The 23966-nt window shown below is 54.4% G+C and overlaps 12 protein-coding genes across 12 annotated transcripts; 3 read left to right on the top strand and 9 right to left on the bottom strand.

Annotated features, from left to right (window-relative positions):
• Positions 1-239: 239 nt before the first annotated feature.
• Positions 240-2625, bottom strand: KRP23_13300 (Dolichyl-diphosphooligosaccharide--protein glycosyltransferase subunit STT3; the record flags this gene model as incomplete). Its single annotated transcript, XM_067883993.1, has 4 exons — positions 240-950; positions 1022-1674; positions 1763-2474; positions 2536-2625. The coding sequence occupies 4 exons, from the start codon at positions 2623-2625 to the stop codon at positions 240-242; spliced, it is 2166 nt and encodes a 721-aa protein (XP_067738619.1).
• A 148-nt stretch (positions 2626-2773) lies between these two features.
• On the top strand, positions 2774-3367 carry KRP23_13299 (uncharacterized protein; the record flags this gene model as incomplete). Its single annotated transcript, XM_067883992.1, has 4 exons — positions 2774-2932; positions 2998-3035; positions 3100-3166; positions 3233-3367. 4 exons carry the CDS (start codon positions 2774-2776, stop codon positions 3365-3367), a joined length of 399 nt encoding a protein of 132 aa, XP_067738618.1.
• Positions 3368-3659: 292 nt separating this feature from the next.
• Positions 3660-5110, bottom strand: KRP23_13298 (Zinc finger CCCH domain-containing protein 11; the record flags this gene model as incomplete). The annotated part of the gene is made up of 6 exons (XM_067883991.1): positions 3660-3859; positions 3924-4180; positions 4257-4425; positions 4520-4613; positions 4685-4750; positions 4841-5110. 6 exons carry the CDS (start codon positions 5108-5110, stop codon positions 3660-3662), a joined length of 1056 nt encoding a protein of 351 aa, XP_067738617.1.
• Positions 5111-5336: 226 nt separating this feature from the next.
• On the bottom strand, positions 5337-5723 carry KRP23_13297 (uncharacterized protein; the record flags this gene model as incomplete). The annotated part of the gene is made up of 1 exon (XM_067883990.1): positions 5337-5723. One exon carries the CDS (start codon positions 5721-5723, stop codon positions 5337-5339), a length of 387 nt encoding a protein of 128 aa, XP_067738616.1.
• Positions 5724-5954: 231 nt separating this feature from the next.
• On the bottom strand, positions 5955-6329 carry KRP23_13296 (uncharacterized protein; the record flags this gene model as incomplete). Its single annotated transcript, XM_067883989.1, has 1 exon — positions 5955-6329. One exon carries the CDS (start codon positions 6327-6329, stop codon positions 5955-5957), a length of 375 nt encoding a protein of 124 aa, XP_067738615.1.
• A 210-nt stretch (positions 6330-6539) lies between these two features.
• KRP23_13295 (Sugar transporter SemiSWEET) lies at positions 6540-6914 on the bottom strand (the record flags this gene model as incomplete). The annotated part of the gene is made up of 1 exon (XM_067883987.1): positions 6540-6914. The coding sequence occupies one exon, from the start codon at positions 6912-6914 to the stop codon at positions 6540-6542; it is 375 nt and encodes a 124-aa protein (XP_067738614.1).
• Positions 6915-7022: 108 nt separating this feature from the next.
• On the bottom strand, positions 7023-7400 carry KRP23_13294 (uncharacterized protein; the record flags this gene model as incomplete). Its single annotated transcript, XM_067883986.1, has 1 exon — positions 7023-7400. The coding sequence occupies one exon, from the start codon at positions 7398-7400 to the stop codon at positions 7023-7025; it is 378 nt and encodes a 125-aa protein (XP_067738613.1).
• A 901-nt stretch (positions 7401-8301) lies between these two features.
• On the top strand, positions 8302-15857 carry KRP23_13293 (Recoverin family protein; the record flags this gene model as incomplete). The annotated part of the gene is made up of 3 exons (XM_067883985.1): positions 8302-9086; positions 9173-15764; positions 15837-15857. The coding sequence occupies 3 exons, from the start codon at positions 8302-8304 to the stop codon at positions 15855-15857; spliced, it is 7398 nt and encodes a 2465-aa protein (XP_067738612.1).
• A 78-nt stretch (positions 15858-15935) lies between these two features.
• KRP23_13292 (uncharacterized protein) lies at positions 15936-17826 on the bottom strand (the record flags this gene model as incomplete). Its single annotated transcript, XM_067883984.1, has 8 exons — positions 15936-16087; positions 16156-16267; positions 16327-16375; positions 16443-16601; positions 16669-16726; positions 16791-17465; positions 17530-17610; positions 17688-17826. The coding sequence occupies 8 exons, from the start codon at positions 17824-17826 to the stop codon at positions 15936-15938; spliced, it is 1425 nt and encodes a 474-aa protein (XP_067738611.1).
• A 145-nt stretch (positions 17827-17971) lies between these two features.
• KRP23_13291 (uncharacterized protein) lies at positions 17972-18751 on the bottom strand (the record flags this gene model as incomplete). Its single annotated transcript, XM_067883983.1, has 1 exon — positions 17972-18751. The coding sequence occupies one exon, from the start codon at positions 18749-18751 to the stop codon at positions 17972-17974; it is 780 nt and encodes a 259-aa protein (XP_067738610.1).
• A 258-nt stretch (positions 18752-19009) lies between these two features.
• KRP23_13290 (Phosphoadenosine 5'-phosphosulfate reductase) lies at positions 19010-20080 on the top strand (the record flags this gene model as incomplete). Its single annotated transcript, XM_067883982.1, has 1 exon — positions 19010-20080. One exon carries the CDS (start codon positions 19010-19012, stop codon positions 20078-20080), a length of 1071 nt encoding a protein of 356 aa, XP_067738609.1.
• Positions 20081-20154: 74 nt separating this feature from the next.
• On the bottom strand, positions 20155-22605 carry KRP23_13289 (Dynein axonemal intermediate chain 7; the record flags this gene model as incomplete). The annotated part of the gene is made up of 2 exons (XM_067883981.1): positions 20155-22533; positions 22603-22605. The coding sequence occupies 2 exons, from the start codon at positions 22603-22605 to the stop codon at positions 20155-20157; spliced, it is 2382 nt and encodes a 793-aa protein (XP_067738608.1).
• Positions 22606-23966: the final 1361 nt, after the last annotated feature.

The following is a 23966-nucleotide window of genomic DNA, read 5'->3' as shown; positions in this document are numbered from 1 at the left end:
TACTTATGCAGTCGTGCGTTCGCCCACTGCGCTTCTCGGTACCCCTGTTTACAGCTTGTTCCTTTGTTTAATTTTTAACCGCTTACAAGTAGCTCGCACAGTTGCTGTTGCTTTCATGGTGTTCTGTGACGAGATCGTTTGCGTGGTGAGCGCTTGTGCTGGGTCGTTTACTTCAACGAACAGCATCAATGTCTAAATTCGCAGCATGTTGAAGGTTTTGCTAGTCACTGCCACACAGATCAACGCGATTTGACCCGATAGATCCGAACCATCCACGCGTCTGAGGTGAACACGTGCTCAAAATGATGGAGGTCGATCTCGCGCTCTGGAATTCTAATGCGGCGGTTCATATCCCAGCCGAAGACGGGAGCTTCGCCCTCTTGTGTCGGTGCACTCTCCACTTGGTTGAATTCGAAGTAACTGAGTTTGTAAAGAACGCTCTCTGTCATTGCAAGCGTCGCGTTTTCGTGGAAAACGTAACGCCCGTTCACCTGGAACTCGGACTCCATCACGTCGTCAGGAAACACGCCCTCCGAGATCTTGACTATCCACGGCAGCTTGTCGAGGTCGTCTCCAGGCATGCCAACTTTCCCTCCGAAAAGAAGAAACACGTAATCCACATCAAGACTGCGCAGTATTGGCAACGCATCATCTTCACGTGAGGTGAGCACGCGCCCGACGGTTGCAATGTGCGTGTTGTTCCACGTGTTGTTGTCGACGAGCACCGTGCGATTAGCCAGCGTAGTAATTTGATATCCGTAGTCCCACCAGCTCAGGATCTTAGCATCTTCAACGGTGTTCTCGCGAATCCATGCAAACGCTTCTCGGTAGTCGTCGTGCAAATCCTTTTGCTTCGTCGTCAAGTTCATTTTTTCGAATACGAGCGAGGTCGACGAATACACTTTCTTGGCGATGTTGGATGAATGCCGAGCATGGATAACCAGTAGTACCTGTTAATGTAACACGTGAGTTGCAGATATTATCGAGCATAATTTCAGCAAACAAAGCAGAGCTCACGTACCCCGCAAGCGAAGACAAGCAGCTGAAGGCCCCAGGGGCCTCTAAGCCTTTTATCGTCGGGCTTGCCATCAGGTTGAAAACGTAGTTTGGCACCAAGAGCTGAGAAAATGTCCCCAGTATGCGATTTCATCGGGTCTTCTTTCTCTTCGTCTTCTGCTTCAGAGTGTGTTCTGGCCTCGACTGGATCGCCTCGCGTAAATTCCACGATTTTGTGCATCAAGCCTGATGCTCCCACTGCCGAAAGGTACGAGGCTGCAGGTGCCAGAGTCAGCAGCAACCGCACCATAATACCCGAAAAGTAGAACGCGAATGTGCTGTAGACGATCATGAACAGGAAAGCAGCGTCCAGCTTCTGGAAGGAGTAGAAAACTCCCAAGGGAATGAACAGCATCGCGGGTCCAAGTGAGAAGTAAAAGGCAGACCACACAGTTGGCTGGTGTTCTCCAACTGATGCGATGATTGGGATGTACTTGGACGCGTACGTTGGGTCTAGCAGCGTCAAACTTCGGCCACTCCATTGGAGTTTCCCCAGTAAAAATGCAAACAGCAAACCGCCGCCCGCAATCGCTGCACCAGCACTCAAGCACGCTCGAAGAAGATGCGCAAAGTGGTCCTTAGGCAGCTGAGTAGACAGCCATTTCATAAACGCAAACACTGCAAAACCAACATAAATAACATACCAAAATCAGCCTCCAGACACGATAAAAACTCACACAGGCATCCGATGCGCTGTCTGACCAACCTTGCAAAAGTCCAAAGACGCCGTGCGATCCAGCGCTTTCGCCCTTCAGAATCGCATTGAAGCCGATAAACGGCACCTGCATCGCACCCAACGTTGCCAGTGGGTAGAACGTCGAGTAGGCCACATACACCTTCGCCGAATAATGCCCCGACAGCAGCAGCGCCAGCACATGGATCGGAATAATGTTGATAATAAACACGTATCCTCCCCACGACATGGCCATGGCGAAGTACGCTACCGCCGCCAACGCTGCCCACAGCATCGCACCCGTCCTCACCGCCTTCACCCACAGATAAAAGGTAAAAATCAGCAGGAATATCGCGATGCCTTCGTTGTCGAAAGACCCCGCCGTGGACCGCGAGATGTACGCGGGCGAGACGCTCAGCAGCATGGCCGACAGCAACGCCGTCGCGCGATTACCTGTCACCTCCTGCGTCAACAGAAACTGCGCCACGCACGCGAGCGCCGCGAATGCCGGTGCCAGGAACACGCAGGCGTCGCGGGTGGAGATCGGCAAACGCAATAGCAGCGTCAGCACCCACTGCAACCCCGCGGCGCCCGCCATGAGCCCAGGGTATACTGTGGTACCCACGATGCGACCCAGGGGGTACCAGGCGCGGTCGTCGAACCAGTCCAGGAGTTCGTAGACGCCGTGTTGGGACAGGAACTTGGTGACGCGGAAGTTGAACTGCGGGTCGAACTCATGGATAACCTGGGGCAGTAAGAGGCGGTTAGAGAGAGGAGCGGTATAGGAGAGAGACGTGGACACATACGCTTCCCCACAGAACCACCGGGAAGAGGCGGATGGTGAAGCTGAGCACGCAGATGAGCGCCAGCAGCACGGCCGTCGCGAGCGGCGGCATTGCGGAGTGCGAGTGAATGTATTTTGATGAATACCTTCGTGCGACATCACATGACCTGGTTGAAGTGCATTCCACACTAGGTGGACAACAAAGGCAACTTGGACGCCTTCACTTGGAGATTGTAGCGGCAAGGGAAACAACTGCGGATATGCCCATGACGAGAGGGAAAGCGCGGTTGATGGAGAGCCAGGAAGAAGATGCGGAGGAGGAGCCGTCCCAACAAATGGAGGAGGCACAGGAAGAGCCGACGGCGACGGAGGTGCAGGCGGACGCACCCGCAGTCGACTTGAAGGAGATGGCCAAGCAGGTTTGAAGCCTGACGGTGATGTGTCCGTGCTGGGAGGATACTGAGTGAAGGCAAATGGACTACAGCTCACGAAGACGCTCAAGCATCTGCTGACGACCCACCGGTGCGTCCTCACGCGCTGCTGCTGCAAGAGCCTGGATAGTTGTCTGACTGTGTCATGAGGACAGTCAACTGGAGAACGACGCAGCAAAGATCCAAGAGGGAATGGATGAGTTGCACCGCATGCAGGAGGAGGTGCGTTGTCGGCTTGGGTAGCATCTCGTTGTAGTTGTGAGCTAACACTTCGGTGCTGCTTCGTAGCGGGCAAGGCACATCGTTGGGCGTCTGCAAAACGCGAGCTCCACCATCCTCACGTTTGGCAACATGAGTCAAGACGCACGACACGGGGGACCCGAGGATGAGGGTGACGACAACGAAGACGATATGATGAACTAAGTAGTAAGGAGACAGCGCCACACGAGAGAACTGGTAAAGTCCTCGGAAACCAGACGTATACTTCCCGTCACTCTACTTGCTTTCAGGGATGACTCTCTAGGCGTCTTCTAAACCCGCTTTATAGGACAAAAAGTTGCAGACGCACACAGTCGTGTGCTTCGCAGGGTGTCCTCGACACGACGCTAGAAAATCCGAGCTAGCGAGCTCACAATTCGTGAAAGCGAGCGCTTTGGACAGGAATGCCGCACGAGTTCCCCCCCGTGTTATCATCCAAGGAAGTTGGAGTCAACACTCACTTCTTCAGCGAATCGAGATCGTCCACGTCTTGCAGATACAGACTCTTGTCCATCACTGCTGCTGCCGCGTCAACAGCAGGGGAAGGCTTTTCCTCCTCTTCCTCGTCGTCGCTGTGAACAGAGTATCGCTCGTCATCAGCATCCGCGTCATCGCGGAACAAGGTTGGATCGTATGTGAACAGGGCACGACCACTCACTGCACAGACACACAACAAAAATTAGCTACACGATTGGGGACGCACAAAAGGACAAAAACGTACTGATGCCGCGACCGCCAGTCTTCTTGGCTTCCTCCTTCAGCCGCTTCGCCTCAGCGGCCTGCTTGCGGGCCCGTTTGTCAGCCTTCCATTTCGCGAGCGTCTCCTCTGTGACAGGAGTGCCGCCGCTGGGGCCTAGCTTAGCACGCTGCTGCTCAATAATTTCCTCGATGGAGATCTCCGCCACCTTGTTGCCACGTTCAAGCTCGCGATCCTTCTTAGACTTGAACACGTAGCCAGAAGGAAGGGCATGGCGGTATCTACCGGAATAATAGCAACAAAATTCAGTCAGCAAATACAGGGGGGATAGCGTAAATGCAACTAGGCAGGACGTACTTGCAAGACGTGCCACCGTTTGGACACACCCAGAACCAGCCATACAACGACTTCTCGATTGCGTCCAAGAAGTGTTTGCACACAATTTCCGTCTGCTTTGCGTTCTTCTCGTGGTGTTTCTCGTTGACCACCTTCTCCAGCTTCTCCAGGTCCCATGTGTCGATTTGGTCTACGGTAGAGCACACAAACGCAAACAACCGTCAATTCTAGCCCTGGCACGAGAAGCTCGCATAGACAACGCTGGGCACAGTCCGCGGTCGTACCTGCTTCTTTCTCGGCACGGGCGTCCGTGTACAAGTCGATCTTCGCAGCCTTTTTGCCCACCATCAAGTCGTGCGAGAACTTGCAGCGGTTGCCCTACATCACACGAAACACAGTGTAAGGCGCTCGAATTCATTTTTGCAGAGCTGCAATTGCATCTCGCTCACCTTCGAGCACACGCCGGCCTTGAAGAAAGCGCAGAGCAGAGACTTGGGATCCGTTCCTGGAGGGACCTGCACGTACACAAGTAACAACGTCACCATAACAGCGTCAGTTCTCCTCTAGCTCGTAACAACAGGCCTTATTAGCCGCTCGTGTCGCACCTTGGGCTGCGTAATGGAGGCTGCGAAGAGACTCTTGAGGTTTTCCTGCTCGGTCTTGGCGTCCTTCTTCCTCTTGGCCTCCATCTCCTTCATGCGGTCGGCGCGCGTAGTGCCGCCCTTGACCTGTTTGGTGACCTCCTGGATGTACCTTTGCACATTCTTGCTCTTCTTCTTGTTCTTGAGGCCGAAGGTCTTGTCCTCCAGGGTCTTGTCCTTCTGCTTCTCCACGTTCTTCTTGGATGGGCCTCCTGCTTTCTTCTTGGGCGGCATGGTCGTGGGGATGGAGGCGGGTCGCAGGGCGCGGCAACGGCGAAGGCGGTTGGACAACGGATACCTGAGGCGTTCCTGGCTGGCAGCCGCCTTACCACAAGATGGTCGTCGATTGGTCTAAAAGGCATAATTTATTATTGACGAATGGGGAAGGTCCAATACCACCATTTTGACCAGTGGTAGCGTGCAAATGCGCAAGGCAACAGAGCAGGAAAACAATAGAGCTCTATTGATCATGGGGGCGTGGTGTGCTGCTCTTGAGGAACGCGGCGGAAGCAGAGCTGGACATGGCCTCCTCCACCTCGACGACTTCGAGCGTCTCCTGCTTGAGGCGCTTGGCATCGCACCAGTCGAAGTAGTGCTTCATTACGAGCAGGATGATGCCGCCAAGTAGTTCGAGCGTGGACGGGATCCAGATGGGCCAGAGCCCCTCGCCCATGCCATACACAGTGATTAATGTGATGCCCACAACGAAGACGGACTGGAAGGCCTTGCTGATGTCCTTTGCGCTCTTGGAGCGGTACACCTTGACGATCTGCGGCACGAGCGCCGCCGAGACGAGGAAGGAGCCCACAAGCCCCAGCGTGTCGAAGAACGTCTCCATGTTGGTCATGATGCGGCGAAGGTGGTGCGTGCGATGGTGGTCTTGGGTGGCAACTCGGATAATGGCATCCTACGAGCATAAGCAGGTCGGATGGGAATGCACCGGCCGTTAAAAATCTGAAGTGCAAGTCATCGATGTTGAGTGGTCGTTGGCCGATGTCTACCCTCAACCTGGCGCCAAGTGAAACGAGCGTGCAAATGCGAAGGAGTCTGTATTGGTCGTGGTATAACTGTCTACGTGCTACTGAATCGTCCTTGCGGCCTCGCCGCACTGACCGCGGGAGACGGCGGATGCGATGTCCACCTCAACCTCAGGGCTGGCGCCAGTGGCTTTGCTGACGTTCTGTTTCCGGTCCTGCCAGTCGTAGTAGAGCTTCATGCTGAAGACCACGATGGCGGCGCACAGCTCGATGGTGGCCGGGATGTACACGGGCCAGAGCCACCGGCCAAACCCGTAGGCGACGATCATGGAGAGCCCCAGCACGTACGCGATCTGGTACGAGAGGCTGATGTCCTTGGCGCTCTTGGACCGGTACAGTTTCATCATCTGCGGCACCAGCGAGGCTGCCAGCAGCAAGGAGCCCATGAATCCCAGAATCTGGTACGCTTCGCCCATGGCGTCGTTATGAATCGGTGGAGGGAGAAGTTGGTGGGCTTGGCTTGAGTCGGAGCGAGCAGGTTCGGAAGTGACGTGCTCCTGTGCTGTGTGCAACAGAAGCCCGAAACCTCCAAGGCACTTTTGTGCACGGATATGACTTCTCACAGGCTTTGACGCGAAATGAGTCCGTTTATTTAGCAGCTCCATACATGGACACACCGGTGCTCCTTACTTTGGCGTGAGGAATAGCCTGAACGGGGCCGCGTTGCTCCCTTCCAATGCGTCGGCGTCCAAGTTGAAATCTCCGTCATGGTGGTTTTGGTCGACAGCCTGCTTAGCTTCGCGCCTGTCGTAGATGAACTTCATCACCTGCAGTGTCAGCCCACCGGCGAGCTCAATGACGACGGGGATCCAGATGGACCACAGCGACTCGCCGAGGCCGTACACTACCATGAGAACCAGGCCCGCCACATACAGCAATTGGAAGGGTCGACTGAGGTCCTTCGCGCGCTTGGTCTGGTAGACCTTGATGATCTGGGGAACCAGCGACGCAGAGATCATGAACGAGTCCACGAGTCCGAGGATGTTGAAAGCGGGCCCCATTGCTTCGTTCTCTGTACTAGTCTACGATTCTCAAAACGAACGCCTCTATTCTTTGGGTTACCAATAAATAATCGTTTGTTGCGCTTTGGGGCGGTGGACGATCAGCGCTCATGGTGTATGCACCACGCCGGTGAACTTGGTCTCGCTCCGCCGCGTGAGGGGCGACGATCCCAGCTCCAGTGCGTGGCTCTCGTCGTTTGCGCCAGAGGCACCGGGCTTCACCCCGTAGCGGTCGTAGTACAACTTCATGCCCAGCATTACAAGCCCTGCAAGTTCCTCGACGGAAGCAGGGATGTAGATTGGCCACAGGTCCTCGCCGAAGCCGTAAATCAAGATGAGACCGATGCCGAAGCAGTAGAGCAGCTGGAAGCGGAGACTGATGTCCTTGGCGCTCTTGGTCTTGTACACCTTGTGCATCTGCGGCACGAGGGAGCTGGCGATCACGAAGGACCCGATCATGCCGATGGTCTGGAAAGCGACGCCCATCTTGTTCTTTTGCAGGTTGCTGGCGATGAATGCTCCTCTGCGGTACGCGCGAAGTTCGGGAATGATCGGCGCAGCGAGTGATGCATGGATTTGACGACTGGTGTGGGCGTGCTGAGCTTTTGGCCAGGTGGTGTCGCAGTGCGGGACTTCGTCGACGACGCCGCGACTATAGTAAGATGTACCGGCATTGCCTTGGCCCTGAGACACAGCGAGTTGAATCGGACGATTGTAACGCGCTGGAGATTCTGGTGCGAACCCCGCACTGCGAAGATCATTTGGTCGCGTCTCCACGCTGCGAGTGCTCAAAGTAGAACTGGCGAGCAGCGAGGAACGCGCTAAAGTAACGCTGATGGCGCTCGAATCTTACGAGAAATCGCGTAAAAAAGTTGTCGGATCCCGAACTGTCGGCTGGACACCCGTACGTGCGTGTACTGTAGCAAACGTTGCCTGTACGATGCAATAGAGCCTTGTGGCGCGAGCAAGCCTTGTCGTGTGCGCAACAACGTCCAACATTTGATTGACTTTTTTATATATTAGAACGCCGCAACTCGTTCTAAAAATTATGAGTCCGCAGGCGACCTTGGTTGAACCCGCGGTTCCCTTTGTTCTGCATCGGATATGGTATAGCTTGCAGTAGTAGTACTAGTAGTACTAGTACACAGTCACGCCGTGCGCCACCATACCTCACCTCATTTTTCAAAGTTTGTTGCCTAATTCGTCTAAAACAGGATAACTATTATATGAAAATAATGCAGCTTCAAATATACTGGGCTTTGTCAATTAATGCCTCCGCACTTAGTCGCACCACCCCAGTACGCTGCGCACATGGATCTCCCCTTCCTTGCGAAAAGCCAAGACGTAAGTGAAGTGAGCGCGGAATCGCTAGCAAGAGTCATTCGACATGACGCACAAGACGGCGCGAGTGAGCGCCGTCACGCTCCTGCTGGGCGATGAGGCGCGCGAGCTGCTGCTGTGCGCGGGCCTGGCGCTGCCGGAGCTGCTGCAGTGCGTGGGCGCGGGCTTCCCGGCGCTAAGCGGCCAGGAGAAGACGCTGGTGGCGGTGCGCCACGCCTCGAGCCGCGTCTTCTTCCCGCTATCACTGCTGTGCCGCTCGCCTGAGATTTTCGAGGGCGCCGCGTACCACCTAGTGTTAGACGGGGAGGACGCCACAAAATGCGGCAAGCTGCGGCCCCGCAGGAAGCGCAGAGCGCGCGACCGACGCGAATATGAGGCCGTCACGACGGCCTCCGACGAGGAGGAGCAGAAGGAGCAGCCTCCAGCCGGCGAAGAAGAGCTGGAGATGGACCTCACAGACTTTGAGCTACCGCAGCTCGTGAACGTGTTCACGCAGGCCTGTCCCACGGGCGCGTTGGACCGGATCACGTTCGAGCGCTGTCTGGAGAAGATTTTGTCGCAGTCGGGACGCTACGACCCGCAGGCGAGAAAAATGTTCACCAGGCTGTTCAATGTGTTTGACGCGCGCAAGGAGATTGTGGACGTGGCGGATTTCTTAGGGGGCGTATCGGTGTTCGCGTGCGGCGAACGGGATGAGAAGATTCAGCTGACGTTCGATCTCTACGATATGGACGGAGACGCCTTCATCTCCAAGGAAGAGATGACAAAGTACTTGACGGCCGTTTTCTTGGTGATCGGAGAGACGTCGCCGGAGCTGTTCCAGCAGAACAAGTACGTTGTATGGAGGTGGTCGATAGATTGTTGGTCTTGGTGTTGACTGTATTTGTTGTCTTCATTACTTTTTGTTTCTTATCAAGAGTCGATCCAGCCGAGTTGGGCGTTGTCACGGCTAGCCAGTGCTTTGCGGAGTCGACGCTGAACCGTGAAGGAAAATTGTCCTACGAGGCATTCAGGGAATGGTACTCGAAGCCTGGGCCTACACAATTCGTTGCTGCCACGCGTGGCAAAAGTGAGGCGAGTAAGATTCGTGTGAATGGAATGCAGGCAACAGAACGTTTAGACTTGGCAACTTTACGCGAGGTGACAGGTCTGTCCGCGTTGAGCGCGTCCGATCTTTTCGCTATTTTCAGCGCGTCAGCGACTAACAACGGAGGAAAGAAAGAACTACTCACTCGCGCCGAGTTCAAGCGATGCTTCTATGCCGTTCTAGAAAGGCTTAACCGTGAGCCTACCCGAGAAATTACCAAATTTTTGGATCGGCTCTTTGACGCGTTTGACGAAGACGAGAGTGACTCTGTAGACTTTGTGGAGCTTAGCACCGGGCTTTCAGTGCTGTGTGGCGGTTCAAATGAGGATAAAGTAGTTGCCGCCTTTTCGCTATTTGACACCGACGGGGACGGATTCATTACCCAGCAGGAGATGGAGGCGTATCTGACGTCTGTCTTTAATGTCATGTATGAGACGACGCCAGCTTCGAGGCAATCCATTGGAATTGACTCTAAAGCCCTAGCTCACTACACAACAAAGCAAGCGTTTGCGGAATCAGATGTGAATCAGGACGGGAAACTGTCGCTGGGAGAGTTTCGCTCGTGGTATTGGATTTACGGGAATGAGTATCAGCAATCCGCAGCGGGGCCACCACCTGCATCCCAACGGCAGCCTAGCGTGGGTGCTGCCCAAGGCCTGGGGACAATTAATTTTGTGGCCTCCCTTACAGGCCTGCGCGACCGCGCTCCAAGTGATGTTTTCGAGATAATTGCAGCAAAAGTAAACGAAGATGGTGTTCTTTCACGTGGCGCATTTTTCTCTATCGTGGACGAGCTTGTGCAGGAGCGTGCACTCACTACCAAGCACAAACTGAGTGCCGAGGAGAAATCTCAGTTGCAGAAGATTATGGAGTCCGTGTTTAGTGGGTTTGACACCGATCATGATGGGTTCGTTGACTTCTGTGAATTATCCAGTGGTATATCGGTGCTGTGCAGCGGGTCGCAGCAAGAGAAGGTCAAATCTGCATTCACTTTGTTTGATATCAATCAAGATGGATTTATCTCGCGCGATGAAATGGAGACATATCTGGCTTCAGTATACCGGATTGTTTTCATGACTTCCCCTGCTACGGTGCAGCAACTGCACCGAATTTCACCAGAAGAACTCGCTCGAATTACGACAGCAGATGCATTCACTGTAGCTGATGCGAATCATGACGGTCGCTTAAGCTTCGAAGAGTTTACGAAATGGTATAGTTCTCAAAACCTTCCTCAGTTTCCCGCACAAAATCAACAGCAGGAGCAGTCTGCGGGAACAGCCTCTCACGCAACTGGTGTGCCTTCATCGCCACGAGTTTCTCCATTGTCTTCAAAGGGAGTTCTGAACGAAATGAAGGAGTTGACTAACCTCGGCGCTTACGACGTAAACGACATTTTTGAGTTTTTCCAAGCGTCAGCTGACCGGGACGGCAACGTAACCCAGCCAGTCTTTTTCCGTTGCTTTAACAAACTGCTGGCAAAAGACGGGCGAACCAGTCGCGAGACGCAGGTGAAGACTCAACAGCTTCTGAAAGAACTCTTTGAGCTGTTCGATGCTGACAAGAATGGAGTCGTCGACGTCCAGGAGCTTGGCGCTGGACTTTCGATTCTCTGTGGTGGAAGCCGATCCGATAAGGCCAAATCGATGTTCACTCTGTATGATGTCAACCACGATGGCTATATTTCGCCAGAGGAAATGTCATCATATTTGACATCTGTCTTCAAGGTGATGTTTAAGGCGTCTCCGGAGCTCCCAGCGAAGACGGGGATGATGCCGGAGCAGCTTGCTAAAATCACCACGCGAGAATGCTTTCGAGCTTTCGACCACAACCGCGACGGACAGCTGAGTTTCGATGAGTTCAGAGTTTGGTTTGAGCAGCAAAACCCGCACAACCAACGCCCGCAGACTGCAAACGGTAGGAGAAACTCCCTTCCTAGCGCCCCTGCCGCTTCCCCGTCTTCCGATTCGAGCGAAGCTAACACCCCAGGTGTAATTTCGATTGAAGTTGCGAAGAAGCTGTCCGGCCTGGAAGGGGTGTCTCTGGATGAGGTGTCCGAGCTCTTTGCGTCAGCAACGGGGGGTGGCAACCGAATCTCGCGACGTATATTTGACGAATGCTTTTATAAGCACATCTGCACCAAGGCTACGCCTTCTCTGTCGGTGGAGGAGAGCACTCGCGTACACGAAGTGATCGACCGATTGTTCACGGCTTTTGATACCGACCAAAAGGGCATTGTTGACTTCAATGAACTGATGAGTGGTTTATCAATACTGTGCGGTGCTTCGACTCGTGATGAGAAAGTCCTGGCTGCATTCAAAGTGTATGACACGAATGGAGACGGCATAATATCAGAGGATGAGATGACGCACTATCTTGGATCGGTGTTCAAGCTGCTGTACGCTCTCGACCCTACGCGCCAGCAGCAACTTGGTATTCCGGCCGAGACTCTAGCTTCGGTGACAGCGAACGAGATTTTTGAAGTGGCCGATGTGAACCATGATGGTAATCTTACCTTTGACGAGTTTCAGAAATGGTATTCGAGGCCGGAACAAGCGTCTTTCAACGATATCGTGGCCCCTCTGGATCTGAATGAAGTGCGGCAGTTGACAAACCTGGGAAACCTCGACGTGGTGGAGGTTTTCGAACGGTTTGCAGAGCATGCAGATGAAGATGGGATGCTTAACCGAGAATCATTTGACAAATGCTTTTTCGAAATCATTGAGATGGCTCACCCACGCACTCAAATCGAAAAGCTGCGTGCCAAAATGGTTGCAGATCGCTTATACGATGTTTTCGACCGCGATGGCGATGGCCAAATTGATTTCAGTGAACTGGCTAGCGGACTGTCTGTGCTCTGCAAGGGTGCTCGAGACGCCAAGGTTAAGGCTGCGTTTCGCTTGTATGACTTCAATGCTGACGGATTCATTTCGCTGGACGAAATGAAACGCTACCTCACGTCTATCTTTAAGGTATTGTATGAGGTGCAGCCTGAAATGCGACAGGAAACTGGCGTATCGGCCGAGGAACTGGGTGTAGTCACCGCGGAGCAAGCCTTTTTGGAGGCGGACTCCAATCACGATGGAAAGCTAAGCTACGACGAGTTCTTGACATGGTACAACTCCCCAGCTCAGGCAGGGATTAGCAGCGCCGTCGCGAAGAACGCCATCGTAGACTCTTCGCTGCACTGGATGCCACTCAACGAAATCAAGCAACTAACAAATCTTGCTCAGTATGAGCCGGAAGAAGTATTCGAGATTTTTGCTGGTGAAGCGGACGAAGACGGGTTGTTATCACGAGACGCTTTCAACGAAAGCTTCCGCAAGGTTTTCGCTGGCCAGAATTCTAAGGAGTCCAGGGTATCGAGCCCTGAAACGCAAACGAAGCTGCAAGAAGTTGTTGATGGCCTGTTTGACCTCTTTGACAGAGACAATAGTGGGGCTGTAGACTTTGGAGAGCTTGCTAGCGGGCTGTCCGTGCTGTGCGGTGGCACGAAAGACCAGAAGGTGGAGGCGGCTTTCTCCTTATTTGACTTTAATGGTGATGGTTTCATTTCGTTAGACGAGATGACTCGCTACCTCACGTCCGTCTTCCGCGTCCTCTTCCAAGTGTCACCAGATACTCAGGCGCTTGGCGTGACCCCTGAAGAGCTAGGAGAAGTCACAGCGCAACAGGCATTTGCTGAAGCTGACCAAGATCACGATGGACAGCTCACGCTGAAAGAATTTCAGCATTGGTATCAGCAGCCAGGTGGAATCGGTGAAGTCGCGAAAAATGGGGAGCAATTGTTCAGCATAGCGGAGGCCCGTCGACTGACAAACCTGCAGGCGTTTTCACCCATGGAGGTGTTTGAAACGCTTGCAGAATGTGCTGACGAACAAGGATACGTATCGCGAGAAGCATTTGACGATTGTTTCCGAAAATTCATTGCGACGAACGAGGGCATCAAGTCGGAGGAGTACCAGCGGATCAACCCCATTCTAAACCGTCTTTTCGAGCTTTTCGACGTGGACAAGAACGGCATGGTCGACTTCAGTGAGATGTCAAGTGGTCTATCAGTGTTCTGCGGTGGATCGTCGGAGGAAAAAATTCGCGCAGCATTTGCTCTGTATGACTACAATGCCGACGGCTTCATCTCAATGGAGGAGATGACGCGGTATCTCACGTCTGTGTTCAGAGTGTTGAAAGAGGCCTCACCAGCAGCGCTCCAACAAATGAATCGAGAGAGTCCAGAGGAGTTGGGTGTGCGCACTGCTCAACAGGCATTTGCCGAAGCCGATTTGGATCACGATGGGCGCTTGAGTTTTTCTGAGTTCCGCAAGTGGTACACTCAGTCTAGCGCCGCTAACATGGAGCGACTTATTCAAAATAATATCCCGGAATGGCTGTCGCTGCGTGAGGTGCGACGTCTGACCAACCTCGGATCGTTTTCGGCCCAGCAGGTGCTGAATACGTTTGCCAAGTTCACTTCAGCAGATGGGGCTATGGACAAGGAAACATTTCGACAGGCATTCGGGCACTTCAAGGTCGAGTCCACAACAAAGCAGACGGACGATCGACTACAGTTGCTAGTGGATCGCATCTTTGATCTGTTCGACAGGGACAACAATGGACTAGTGGACTTCAACGAACTGGCAAGTGGGTTATCAGTGCTATGTGGCGGAAGTCAGACGGATAAAGTTCGTGCCGCATTCAACTTGTACGACGTGAACCATGACGGATACATTTCGCTAGGCGAGATGCGCCTCTACCTGACATCAGTCTTCAAGGTTCTCTTTGAAGTGAATCCGGACAGTGAGGCCCAAATGGGCGTGACACCTGAAGAGCTGGGTGAAATCACGGCAGAGCAGGCTTTTGTTGAAGCGGACCATGACAGGGACGGCAAACTTTCCTTTGCCGAGTTTAGCCAGTGGTATATGCAACCTAAAAGGGTGGGGGACCTTCCTATCCCAGCAGTGCTCGGTGAACACGAGCAGCAGCAGCAGGAACAAAAACAACCAGAGGGGGTTCCGGACTGGGTGAGCCTGGATGTTGTCAAGCAGATGACAAATCTGGAAAAGTATACGGCCGACGAAGTGTTTGAAATCTTTGCAAACCGATGCTCAGAGGATGGAACGCTTTCACGCGAAGCGTTTGAAGAATGTTTCGAGCAGCTTGTGGATGAGCAGTACAAGAACGATGAAGTCAACCTGACGCGATTACGACTTATCCTGAACAGACTATTCGTGATTTTTGACGAAGACCACAACGGTGCCGTTGATTTCTGCGAGCTGAGTAGCGGTTTATCAGTGCTTTGCGGAGGTTCTCGAGAAGAAAAAGTGCGAGCTGCGTTTTCGCTTTACGATCTTAACCAAGATGGGTTCATTTCGCTGGACGAGATGGTACGCTACCTGGCGAGTGTCTTCAAGGTACTGTACGAAACCAGCCCAGGCACAGATGAGAAGCTGGGCGTGCAGCCAGATGAGCTGGCTACAATTACAGCTGAGCAGTGCTTCTTGGAGGCTGATCTTAACACGGACGGAAAGCTAAGCTTTGACGAGTTTGTAACTTGGTACTCCAAGTCCTCGGGGTTTGAGGCGCCTGCTGCAGGCGTGAGCAGCATACTTGCTCAGCAAAAAGATGGGCGACAAGGAGTGAATGGAAACACAACTGAGAATCGCAGTGAAGGCTCACTTCCACCTGAAAACAACAAAGGCAGCAGGAGCCACCACAGCAGCTCGCCAGCCCCCGAATCACCAAGAAAAACAATGTGGGGTGCTGGGAAAGCCCTTAATAGTAGCGTTATGAGCACCCCTCCTGTGAGCTTTCCGTCTGACAAGATCTACGGCGTGACTGGATCCAACGGCGACGCACTGCTCTCGCCGAACTCGGCGTCAGCCCTGAATATGAACAGCTCCAATATGGAGCACGTCCGGCAACTGTTAAAGCTGGACACATATGAGGTCAATGACGTGCTGGAGATATTTGCTGAGGCTGCACCATCGGGCGAGCTGACCTTTGCAGCATTCAAAAAGTGCTTCGATCAGATCATTCGACTGGCAGGAGGACACGACTTACCGGAAGAGCGACAAGAGGCCGATACGATGATTCGTCGTCTCTTTCGTGTGTTTGACACGGACAACAGCAACACAGTCGACTTCGGCGAGCTTGCTAGTGGCCTCTCAGTGTTGTCCGGGTCGAGCATGGATGACAAGGTGCGTGCAGCGTTCCAGCTCTACGATATCAATGGCGACGGATACATCACGCAAGAAGAGATGATCAACTACATGACGTCGATCTTCAAAGTGATGTATGAGACGACTGACAGCACGAAGACCAAGATGGGCGTGTCTCCTGATGAACTTGCTCGCGCGACGGCAGAGCAGTGCTTTAAGGAGGCGGACTTGAACGGTGACAACAAGCTCAGCTTCGAAGAGTTCAAGAAGGTACGGTTAGTGGTTGTCTTTTCACGAGTTGAGCTGCTGGCTAACAGTTTTACGTGTTCCTTCTCCTTGCAGTGGTGCACTTCTGGGCTTTGAGACGCTGGTGCTAATACGGAGGTTGTGAACTAAAATGAATGCATTCTTTGCTGAACGCCTTTGGCTGACGACTTTCTCTTAGTCGAGGACCTGGATCACATCGTCTTGTAGAAAAGTATCGCCAACGTCGACATCAATGTTCATATCAAAGTCGAGTTTGTCGATTCCGATGCCTCCCTCTTCTGCCATAAGGCCCGTGAGCGCATCAAGTAAAACTTCGCTGACATCAGCTACAGAGGTGCACGCTAACATTTAGATCTGCAATCGCGCGTTGAGAAAACTTTTGAGTGTACCTCACCATGAGCATCAAGGAGACGGCTGCGGATTTGCTTTTGCTCAAGCCCCACACGATCAGTAAATTCCTCGATGGCGGCTACCCTGGTGAGGAACTCGTCATCTTTGTCGTCGTCCTAGAATCAACAAGGTGAGCTGCACGAATGGTAGGCGCGACTTAGGATAGTACACTCACCAGGGTGCACAACAGCTTCATTGCAAGTTCTTCCTCAATACCACTGAGGCTGCTTGGAAACGTACAAGAGCAAACGTTAAAACGCGATAAGCTTACCCCCTGCAGCAAATTCGTACCATTCCTCTTGGTAATCAGGAGAGCGAAGAACCACAACGGTAGGCTGCGCACACGTCGGTCCACGGACCGGAGATGCTTGAGCTGCACTGCATCCTGACGGTGAGAGAGGAGGTAACCCTGCGTTTTCGTCACCAAGAGCAACCTCTCGTGGAGAATCTCTGCCCAAAGAAAACCACCATTTGTGAGATATCAAGAGTAAGTGCTTTGCTAGCGTCACGCGCTTACCCCGAATGAATCGCGTCACTCGCCACGTTGCTGGTAATTGTACGAGGCTGCAGCGCCGCTGTCGTGAGAAAGAGTCATGTTGATACTTCCTGCTCAAAGCAACTTCATCGTGAGGTACGTACGAATTTGCGTCAATTGCTTGCTCCGTTTCGGCGCAGGTCCCGATTCTGCCGAGGTGAGCAAGAAGCCTCGCTTCTTTGGCACAGCCCCGTCGTTTGCTTTCGCCACCATGCTAGTTTTTTTCTCGGCAAGAGGGAAGCTACCTTGAAGGCCGTTCCGTGGAGCGCCTTCGCTACACATTTCACCCTTTCTGGGCTGCTTTCCCGCACCGTTCTCTTTGTTCAGGGCGAAGTTCTTGAACGAGAAGCTGCCACTGCTATCTGTGCGTCCACTTTTGCTGGGGAAATAATTTTTTCTGCCTTCCTGGAGCGACAAGTCCACAGCCTTCCGCTTTTTTGCAACGGAGGACTTTGTCTCTGCACGGAAAGCAAATGGAGGCAAACCTCCTTTTGCTGGAGGCTTATGCAAGGGTCCTTTGTTCGGCTTTGTCCCGGCTTGCGTTGCTGGATTGCCGTTCGTCTTCAAAACATTGACGGAAAATTTGTTCAGCAAAAGTTTCGAGCCACCAAACGCTTGTGGTGCTGCCTTCCCCGACGTATTCCCACCACTTTTCTTGGGCTCATCAGACTTGGGCTGAAATTTCATAAAGCTGAACCCTGTGCGCATCTTTGACGTGTCTTCCGTTGTTGGCGGTCGGAAGTTGCTGCTAGTTGCAAAAATACCAGACTTGGTGCTACCTGTACACAGAAACATCAAGTTAATGTGGAAGCCGACACGGGTAGCTATTTGCACGTTGCTTACTCTGCTTTTCTGTGGGAGCACCGGAAGCTGGTGCCTTAAGGAACGTGGCTTTTGGCTTTGTCTCCCCACGCAATTCTTTCTCTACGCAGAGCACAGCAACATTAGACGTCATCAGGTAAATACCGCACATAATATTGATGCTTTTGCGTTGTGCGCACTTGTCAGCAGCGGCGGCGGGTCTTTAGAGACGCGCAGCTTGAACTTTCCCTTAGCTGGCGACGCAGAAGGCTTCCCTGCAGCTGCAGCAGTGCCGAGACCGCCCGCACCTTTCCTCAAGCCACCACCGAAACGCTCCATGAATTGATTTTCTTCTTCTTCCTGTCGACTTGAGTCCGACGCAGCAAATTGCGGAATGAAACGGCGAAGGTGGATGCGGAAGCTTCAACTTGGTTTGAATACGGAGTGATGGTCAGGGAAACCTGTCTCAGTTGTTGCACTTTCATCATTTTGCGTCGTTGCGTTGCTTTCGATAAAATGCTATGAGCGCGAGCTCTGCTTGGGCCCCGAAGGTGTCGTCTACCTGACGCAGGTTTCGCGATCGCACCTTGGCGCGGAAGTCCTTGGGGCTGAGCGAGAAAAACGAGTGTTGGGTGGTTAGCAGCGAGAGCAAATGCTGGTGTGTTGACTTGTGACTTGTATTGTGGTCACTGCACTGCTGCAAGAGCGAGATCAGCAGATGATCCCACACGAAGCTCGCAAACGCGTCGCTCGGACACTGCTCCAGCAGCCAGCAGACGTCGGCAATGTCCGGCAGCGGGGCGGCCGCATCGATCCCCGTCGTGCCATCGTCTTGTCCTTGCTGCTTCTTTGGTCGCTGCAGGCTGCGGTGGATCTGGAGCCAATCACACTTGGCTAATGCGGACCATTGACATACATCTTCAACAGCAGCTTGTCGCGGCTCAAGGAAGTGCTTCCTCACGCTCTCCTTTGCGTGTGCCAGTGTAGTACCTGTTAGCAAGCCTGCAGCTACACAACCGCTGGCATTCTCTACCCGTGGTGCGGCCAAGAGCTGCTGCAATGGGATGTCGATCGCTGGCAGCAGACTCGCGATCTTGAGCTCTGGCCGTGGCAGTACGAACTCGTCCTCGATGCGCGTTCGCTCGGGGCGCAGGAGACGCGGGGAACGTCGACGCAAGTAGCACAGTTGCAGCACGTGGTCGGGCGTCAGTCCTTGCTGGTAGAGCTGGAAGACGTCGCCGCCGGCGGTGGAGTCGGCGTCCATCCCGGTGCTGCACGTCAAGAAAATAGTATTATAACAGGTCACTGTTTCAGTAATATGTTTGTCCAATGGGTGTCGGTCGAATCCGAATTTTCATCCAATCCAGTTAAAATGACAAGGTCACTCTTCTGAACTATAATTGGCTACCTTCATTAGCCAATCAAATAGCGCTGTGGATCCAACTGGCACACGCCCTTTCGTTTGCGGCATCATTTCGCCAGTGGCATGTGTCATTCCGCGATTTGCCGCCGAAAAAGCAACATGACCGCCGCTGCCGTGTTCGATGAGACCCGCTACGCGTCGCTAGAGGTATACGCCGAGGCGCTAAACGCGCAGCTGGAGGGAAAGAGTGCGCAGGAGATCGTGCAGTGGACGTTCGACACGTTTGGCGCGCGCACAGTGCTGAGCTCGAGCTTCGGCATCCAATCGGCCGTTATGCTGCACCTCGCACGCAGCGTGAGCAAGAATATCCCCGTGGTGTGGGTGGACACTGGATACCTGCCAAAGGAGACGTACCAGTTCGTGGCCCACCTGGTCAAGCAGCTGGACCTGGACGTGCGAGTGTACCAGTCGCCGATCTCGCCGGCGCGCATGGAGGCGCTCTACGGCAAATTGTACGAGCTAGACACACCCGAGGCGCACCGCCAGTATGGCTTCATGCGCAAGGTGGAGCCCATGCAGCGCGCGCTCGAGGAGCTGGACGTCGCCGCGCTGCTCGTGGGCGTGCGCGCGGATCAAACGGCACACCGCCAGCACATGAAGCACGTCAACGTGTACGAAGGCCGCCTCAAAATATGCCCCATCCTCAACTGGAGCAAGACAGAGGTCGAGCAGTACATGGCGGCGAGTCAGCTCGAGTATCACCCGCTCAAGGCGCAGGGCTACGAGAGCGTGGGCGACGCCCACTCCAGTCGTCCTGTGACGGACGCGGACAAGGGAAACGACCGTGCAGGACGATTCAATGGCAAGCAGCAGGAGTGCGGCCTGCACTTGGACATGCACGACATGAAGCTCGAAGACTTGAAGTTCGACGACCCGTTGGCGCTCTCGGAGCGCGACCAGGAGCTGCTGGCGCTCACGAAGCGTGCGAAGGGCATCACCGTGTTCACGAAGTCCACATGCAAGTTCTGTCTCGCGGCTAAGGACGTCATGCGCGAGCGGGAGTGGCAATTCGACGAGGTGAGCGTGCCCAGTGAGGTATCCATCCAGTCGCTACAGCAGATCGTTGGCCAGGCCGTCAAAACTGTGCCACAGATCTTTCTGGATGGCAAATACATCGGAGGCTACACGGAGTTCGTCGCTCACCTCGGCATCCCGTCTCGCTTCGCCTAAACTACCATCCTCCCAAGCGAAGCGCTTGTGAATAACAATATACCAATATGAAAAGTACGTGTATGAGATGAGAGTTACTCGGTGGGAACTGATATAGCTTCGCCTGCTTCCTGGGCTGCACTTTCAGGTGTAACAGCTTCGTGAGGCTCTTCTTGACCCTTGGTATCAGGCTCTGCCGTAGCCTCGGCAGCGTTTGTCGTTGGAGATGCAGCTGTCGTCTCACTCCCAACCCCTTCTCCGGCCTTGCCTTGCTTAACGCCAGCTTTACCACGCAGCGGAGGTGGTTGCGAGTAGCTGAGCAGCCGAAGTAGACGCAGCATTTTCTGCAAGGTGAGCTCGAAGAGCACATGCGAGTTGTCTATTCGGTCACGAGCGTCCGGAGAAGAGATCTCGTCTAGTGCACGACGAAGATGCACGTGCGTGTCATAAATGTCTTCTTCCTCCTGTGGTCCACCGTCTGCAGTCTCACTGTCGCCTTCACGAGGCGTCATTGCAATATTCACGGCATCGCTGTCGCCCTTGCGATCCAACCTGAACTTGACGCGGCCTCCGCTAGCCTCATCGTCCACCTCTGCTAGCACCAAAATGCTCGCCGCACTCGTGGCGGTATTCACGCCTTCGTCTTCTCCAGCTTGCTGTTGGCTGCCTTCATGATCATCACTCATGTAAGGCCACGACATCTCCTTGACTGAAAACACAATCTGCTTGTTGTTTCCAATGGCATTCGGCCAGCGCGTGGCTGCTGCACCATTAGTACGACCCCACTCCGCGTTACCGTTTCCATCCGTAATCTCAAAGCCTGCCACGACACTCGCAATCTCATCGATCACGCGGTCCTCGAGCATTTTCAGCTTGGGGCCAAAGCTAAAGTGGCCATCGTCACGCTTTTCACGCTCCAGCTCAAGCGGTGGGCACAGATCAATTCCAGCGCGGGCAAGACGTGTCAACAGCTCTCCAGGAGGCATGGTTTCTTTTCGCAAGGCTTCTAGCTGCGGAAGTGAGGGCTCTACCAGTCTGGCACCTTGAGGTGTTATCTCGAACTGCACGCGGGGGAATACTGCCGTGCTCAGTGTCAGCCGTGCGCGCATGTCTCCGAGCTCATTGTCGGGAGATCCGCCGTGGAAGTCATCGGTAATAGTACCACCGCTTGGATTGGTATCCATGCACAATCGCCATGAGCGTTTATGAAAGTTGCGATCGCGTCGAGCAAGCAGCGCTAAATGAGTTAGCCGCAATGTACTGAAGGTTACAGTGCTCGTGTCTTCTTGGAAGACGACGTCGGTCACGCCTTCTTCTTCCCAACGCATTCGCGTTGTGTCCCACCAGCCGATCCGAGGCACCTCAGCACTAGCGACTCTGCTACCGGTGGTCGGGGCAAACAGTACGTTCTTCGGCAGCGTGAGGCTTGCCTTGATCGGCAGCGCAGCAGAGAGCACCATTCCGTCCAACGGATAGTGGAGTCGCTTCAGTTGCTCCCGCGCGTCGGGTACTTCTCGCATGATCCAGCCTCGTGCCCGCTTCGGAGGCGAGGGCACAGCCAGCAATTCCAGCGAAAAAACTCCGCCCAGCGCAACATAACTTCCGCCACCTTCTGATAGAAATGAGAACGCGTCAAATGGCCAGCGCGTCACGCGCAGCGCTAATGACTGCGTGATAACAGCCTTGGGGAGATCCACATTTACCCCAAGCTCTGAAAACTCGACGCGTTTGTTGCGCGACGATCCTTTAGCCAGCAGGTTTACCCACAGTCCAAGTTGCACCCAACCCGTGTTCGGAGACGCGCTAGCTAGTTTCACCTCGCCGCGGGACGCGTTCACATTGTTGGAGCTGTTGGGTGTCGAGAGCAACAAATCCGCGTACTCGTCGGCGAACTGCAGCACGTGCGCGGTGGTGAGATCTACCTTCTCGACCACGAGCTCCTGTAGACGGCCGATAAAGCGCGCACACTGTGCGCTAAGCGGTTCGTCATTTGTAGCACAAGCGTTCGCTGCCACGAAGGTCAGGTCTTCCATCACCTCTGTCGCACTCTCACAGGCTGCAGTGACAGCGGGCAGCTCGAGCTCCAGCGTGGCTGTATCTAGCTGCCACGAGTTCAAGAAGGAGTTCATGTCGCCTTCGACCTGCGCGTCGGGCCGCGGCTGGCAGGCCAGGTAGTTGTCCCAGTCCTTGGCCTCCTTCTGCACACGCAGCAGCTCGGCGAGGCGCACGGCCTTGCCCTCCAGGTCTTGCTTGGCCCCTTCATGCTCGAGCGTCAGGCGCCCAAGCTCGGCGGCTCGGTTCTTGGCGTTCTCCTCGCGCCGTCGAGCGGCCTCTGCTTCGCGCTTCAGTCGAGCTTCCTCGATGCGCTTCTCCTCTTCGGCCCGCAGTCGCGCCTCCTCCTCCTCCTGCAGCCGCCGCTCCTCCTCGAGCTGCTCCTTGGTCTTTTTGGGGGCCTTGGCCTTCTTCTTGGGGCCCTGCAGTCGGCATCCGGCACAGTGAGGTCAATTGAGCAGCAGCCAGCGAGCAAAAGCGCGCAGATTTACCATAGTGGTGGAGTGCAATGCGCCCTTGAAGCGTCGCGATCCTGAAGTGAAGCCATGCTGGGGATGCGCTTCAATCCCCGGTTTAGTGACCTTGTAGTGACCGGTCAAGTTGCCTGTGCTGGCTGCCAGTGACAAACGCCAGCAAGCTCTTGCCTACGCGAGCTTGATGTTGAAGCAGAGGACGTCGTCGGCTTGAGCTCCGGAATCAATTCGCCAGCTCCGGCTTCTTAGTACGGCGGCATCGTCAGTTCGGTCGCCGCATGCGACGGGCGAATAAGGCACGTTGCTGCTTGAGGCTCTCGCGTTTGGATGAAACGCACGTCGCCGTGCATCGCAAGCCGCGCCGCCACCCCATAGCCGATTGCACTTTGGGAGCGCAGCGGCGAGGACCTGGTCCATGCACTGCACGACACGCAGACTTGGACCTTTGTATTGCCGTCGGCGAGCAAATCTCCCCCGCAGTGGAACACGCGCGACCTGTTGCAGTCGGCTCCAGGCTCGAGGTTCGAGTCGTCTGGACCAATGCTTGGGTCTCAGTATGCAATCGGAAGGGATTCTAGTCTAGGCGCGTGTCGCATGGCCACGTTGCGAGTTGTGCAGCGCAAATCCAGCCTTTTTACGATGGGAAACGGATATGGCGGGGTATTCTTTACTGAGGGCAATATACGGAGCGATGGCGAATGGAGTGTCGTGCCCAAGTGAACACAATATGTGGTTGTGCAGTGGGACAGCTAGTACTGTACATTGAACTTGGGCGAACACGGCGTCCACTTATCTTTGCTGCAGCGAGCTGCAAAATAGCGCCGCCGTGCTCGCGCCCGCTAGCCGTCGTCGTCTGGCCAAGGCCGCGTCGTCGGGAGGCAACAAGTGCAGGAAGCGGAAGGTCTGCAGCAAAGCAAACCTCGTGTTTGTGCTGAGCGCGTGCGCGTCACTTCGTACTTAACGATGCGGATCAGGGAGAGGAGCGCTCCATAGTCAAACCAAGTCAATCCTCGCCCGTCTTTTACCCGATCTTTCCCGCCCACTATGGCCCAACAGAAAAATTCCGTGGCTGCTGGCAGTTAAGTGCTTCACGTGGCCTAACTTAACTTCCTCGTAACGGGGGCGCTCGACGCTCGATGCATGCGCCACCGCAGCATATAGCGCAGTCTATCCATCGCCACCTCGCACTGTTGCGCCAGAGGGCTCGCAGCGCCGAACTTCAGGCAGACGGGGCCGGCCGGCTCATTCTTCCCGTCCCGACGACGCCTCTCTCTGCCCTCGCGCACGCCCATTGGCCGAGAAAAGCACATGATATGCGCTGCGATTGGCCCAAAACTCACCGCTCCCTCCGGCGATCCGAAAGTGTGTCCATTACACAAGTT

Source organism: Phytophthora ramorum (assembly GCF_020800215.1).
Source record: "Phytophthora ramorum isolate Pr-102 chromosome Unknown Phyram_PR-102_s0017, whole genome shotgun sequence".
Lineage (NCBI taxonomy): Eukaryota > Oomycota > Peronosporomycetes > Peronosporales > Peronosporaceae > Phytophthora > Phytophthora ramorum.
This window is presented reverse-complemented; position numbering and strand designations above follow the sequence as displayed.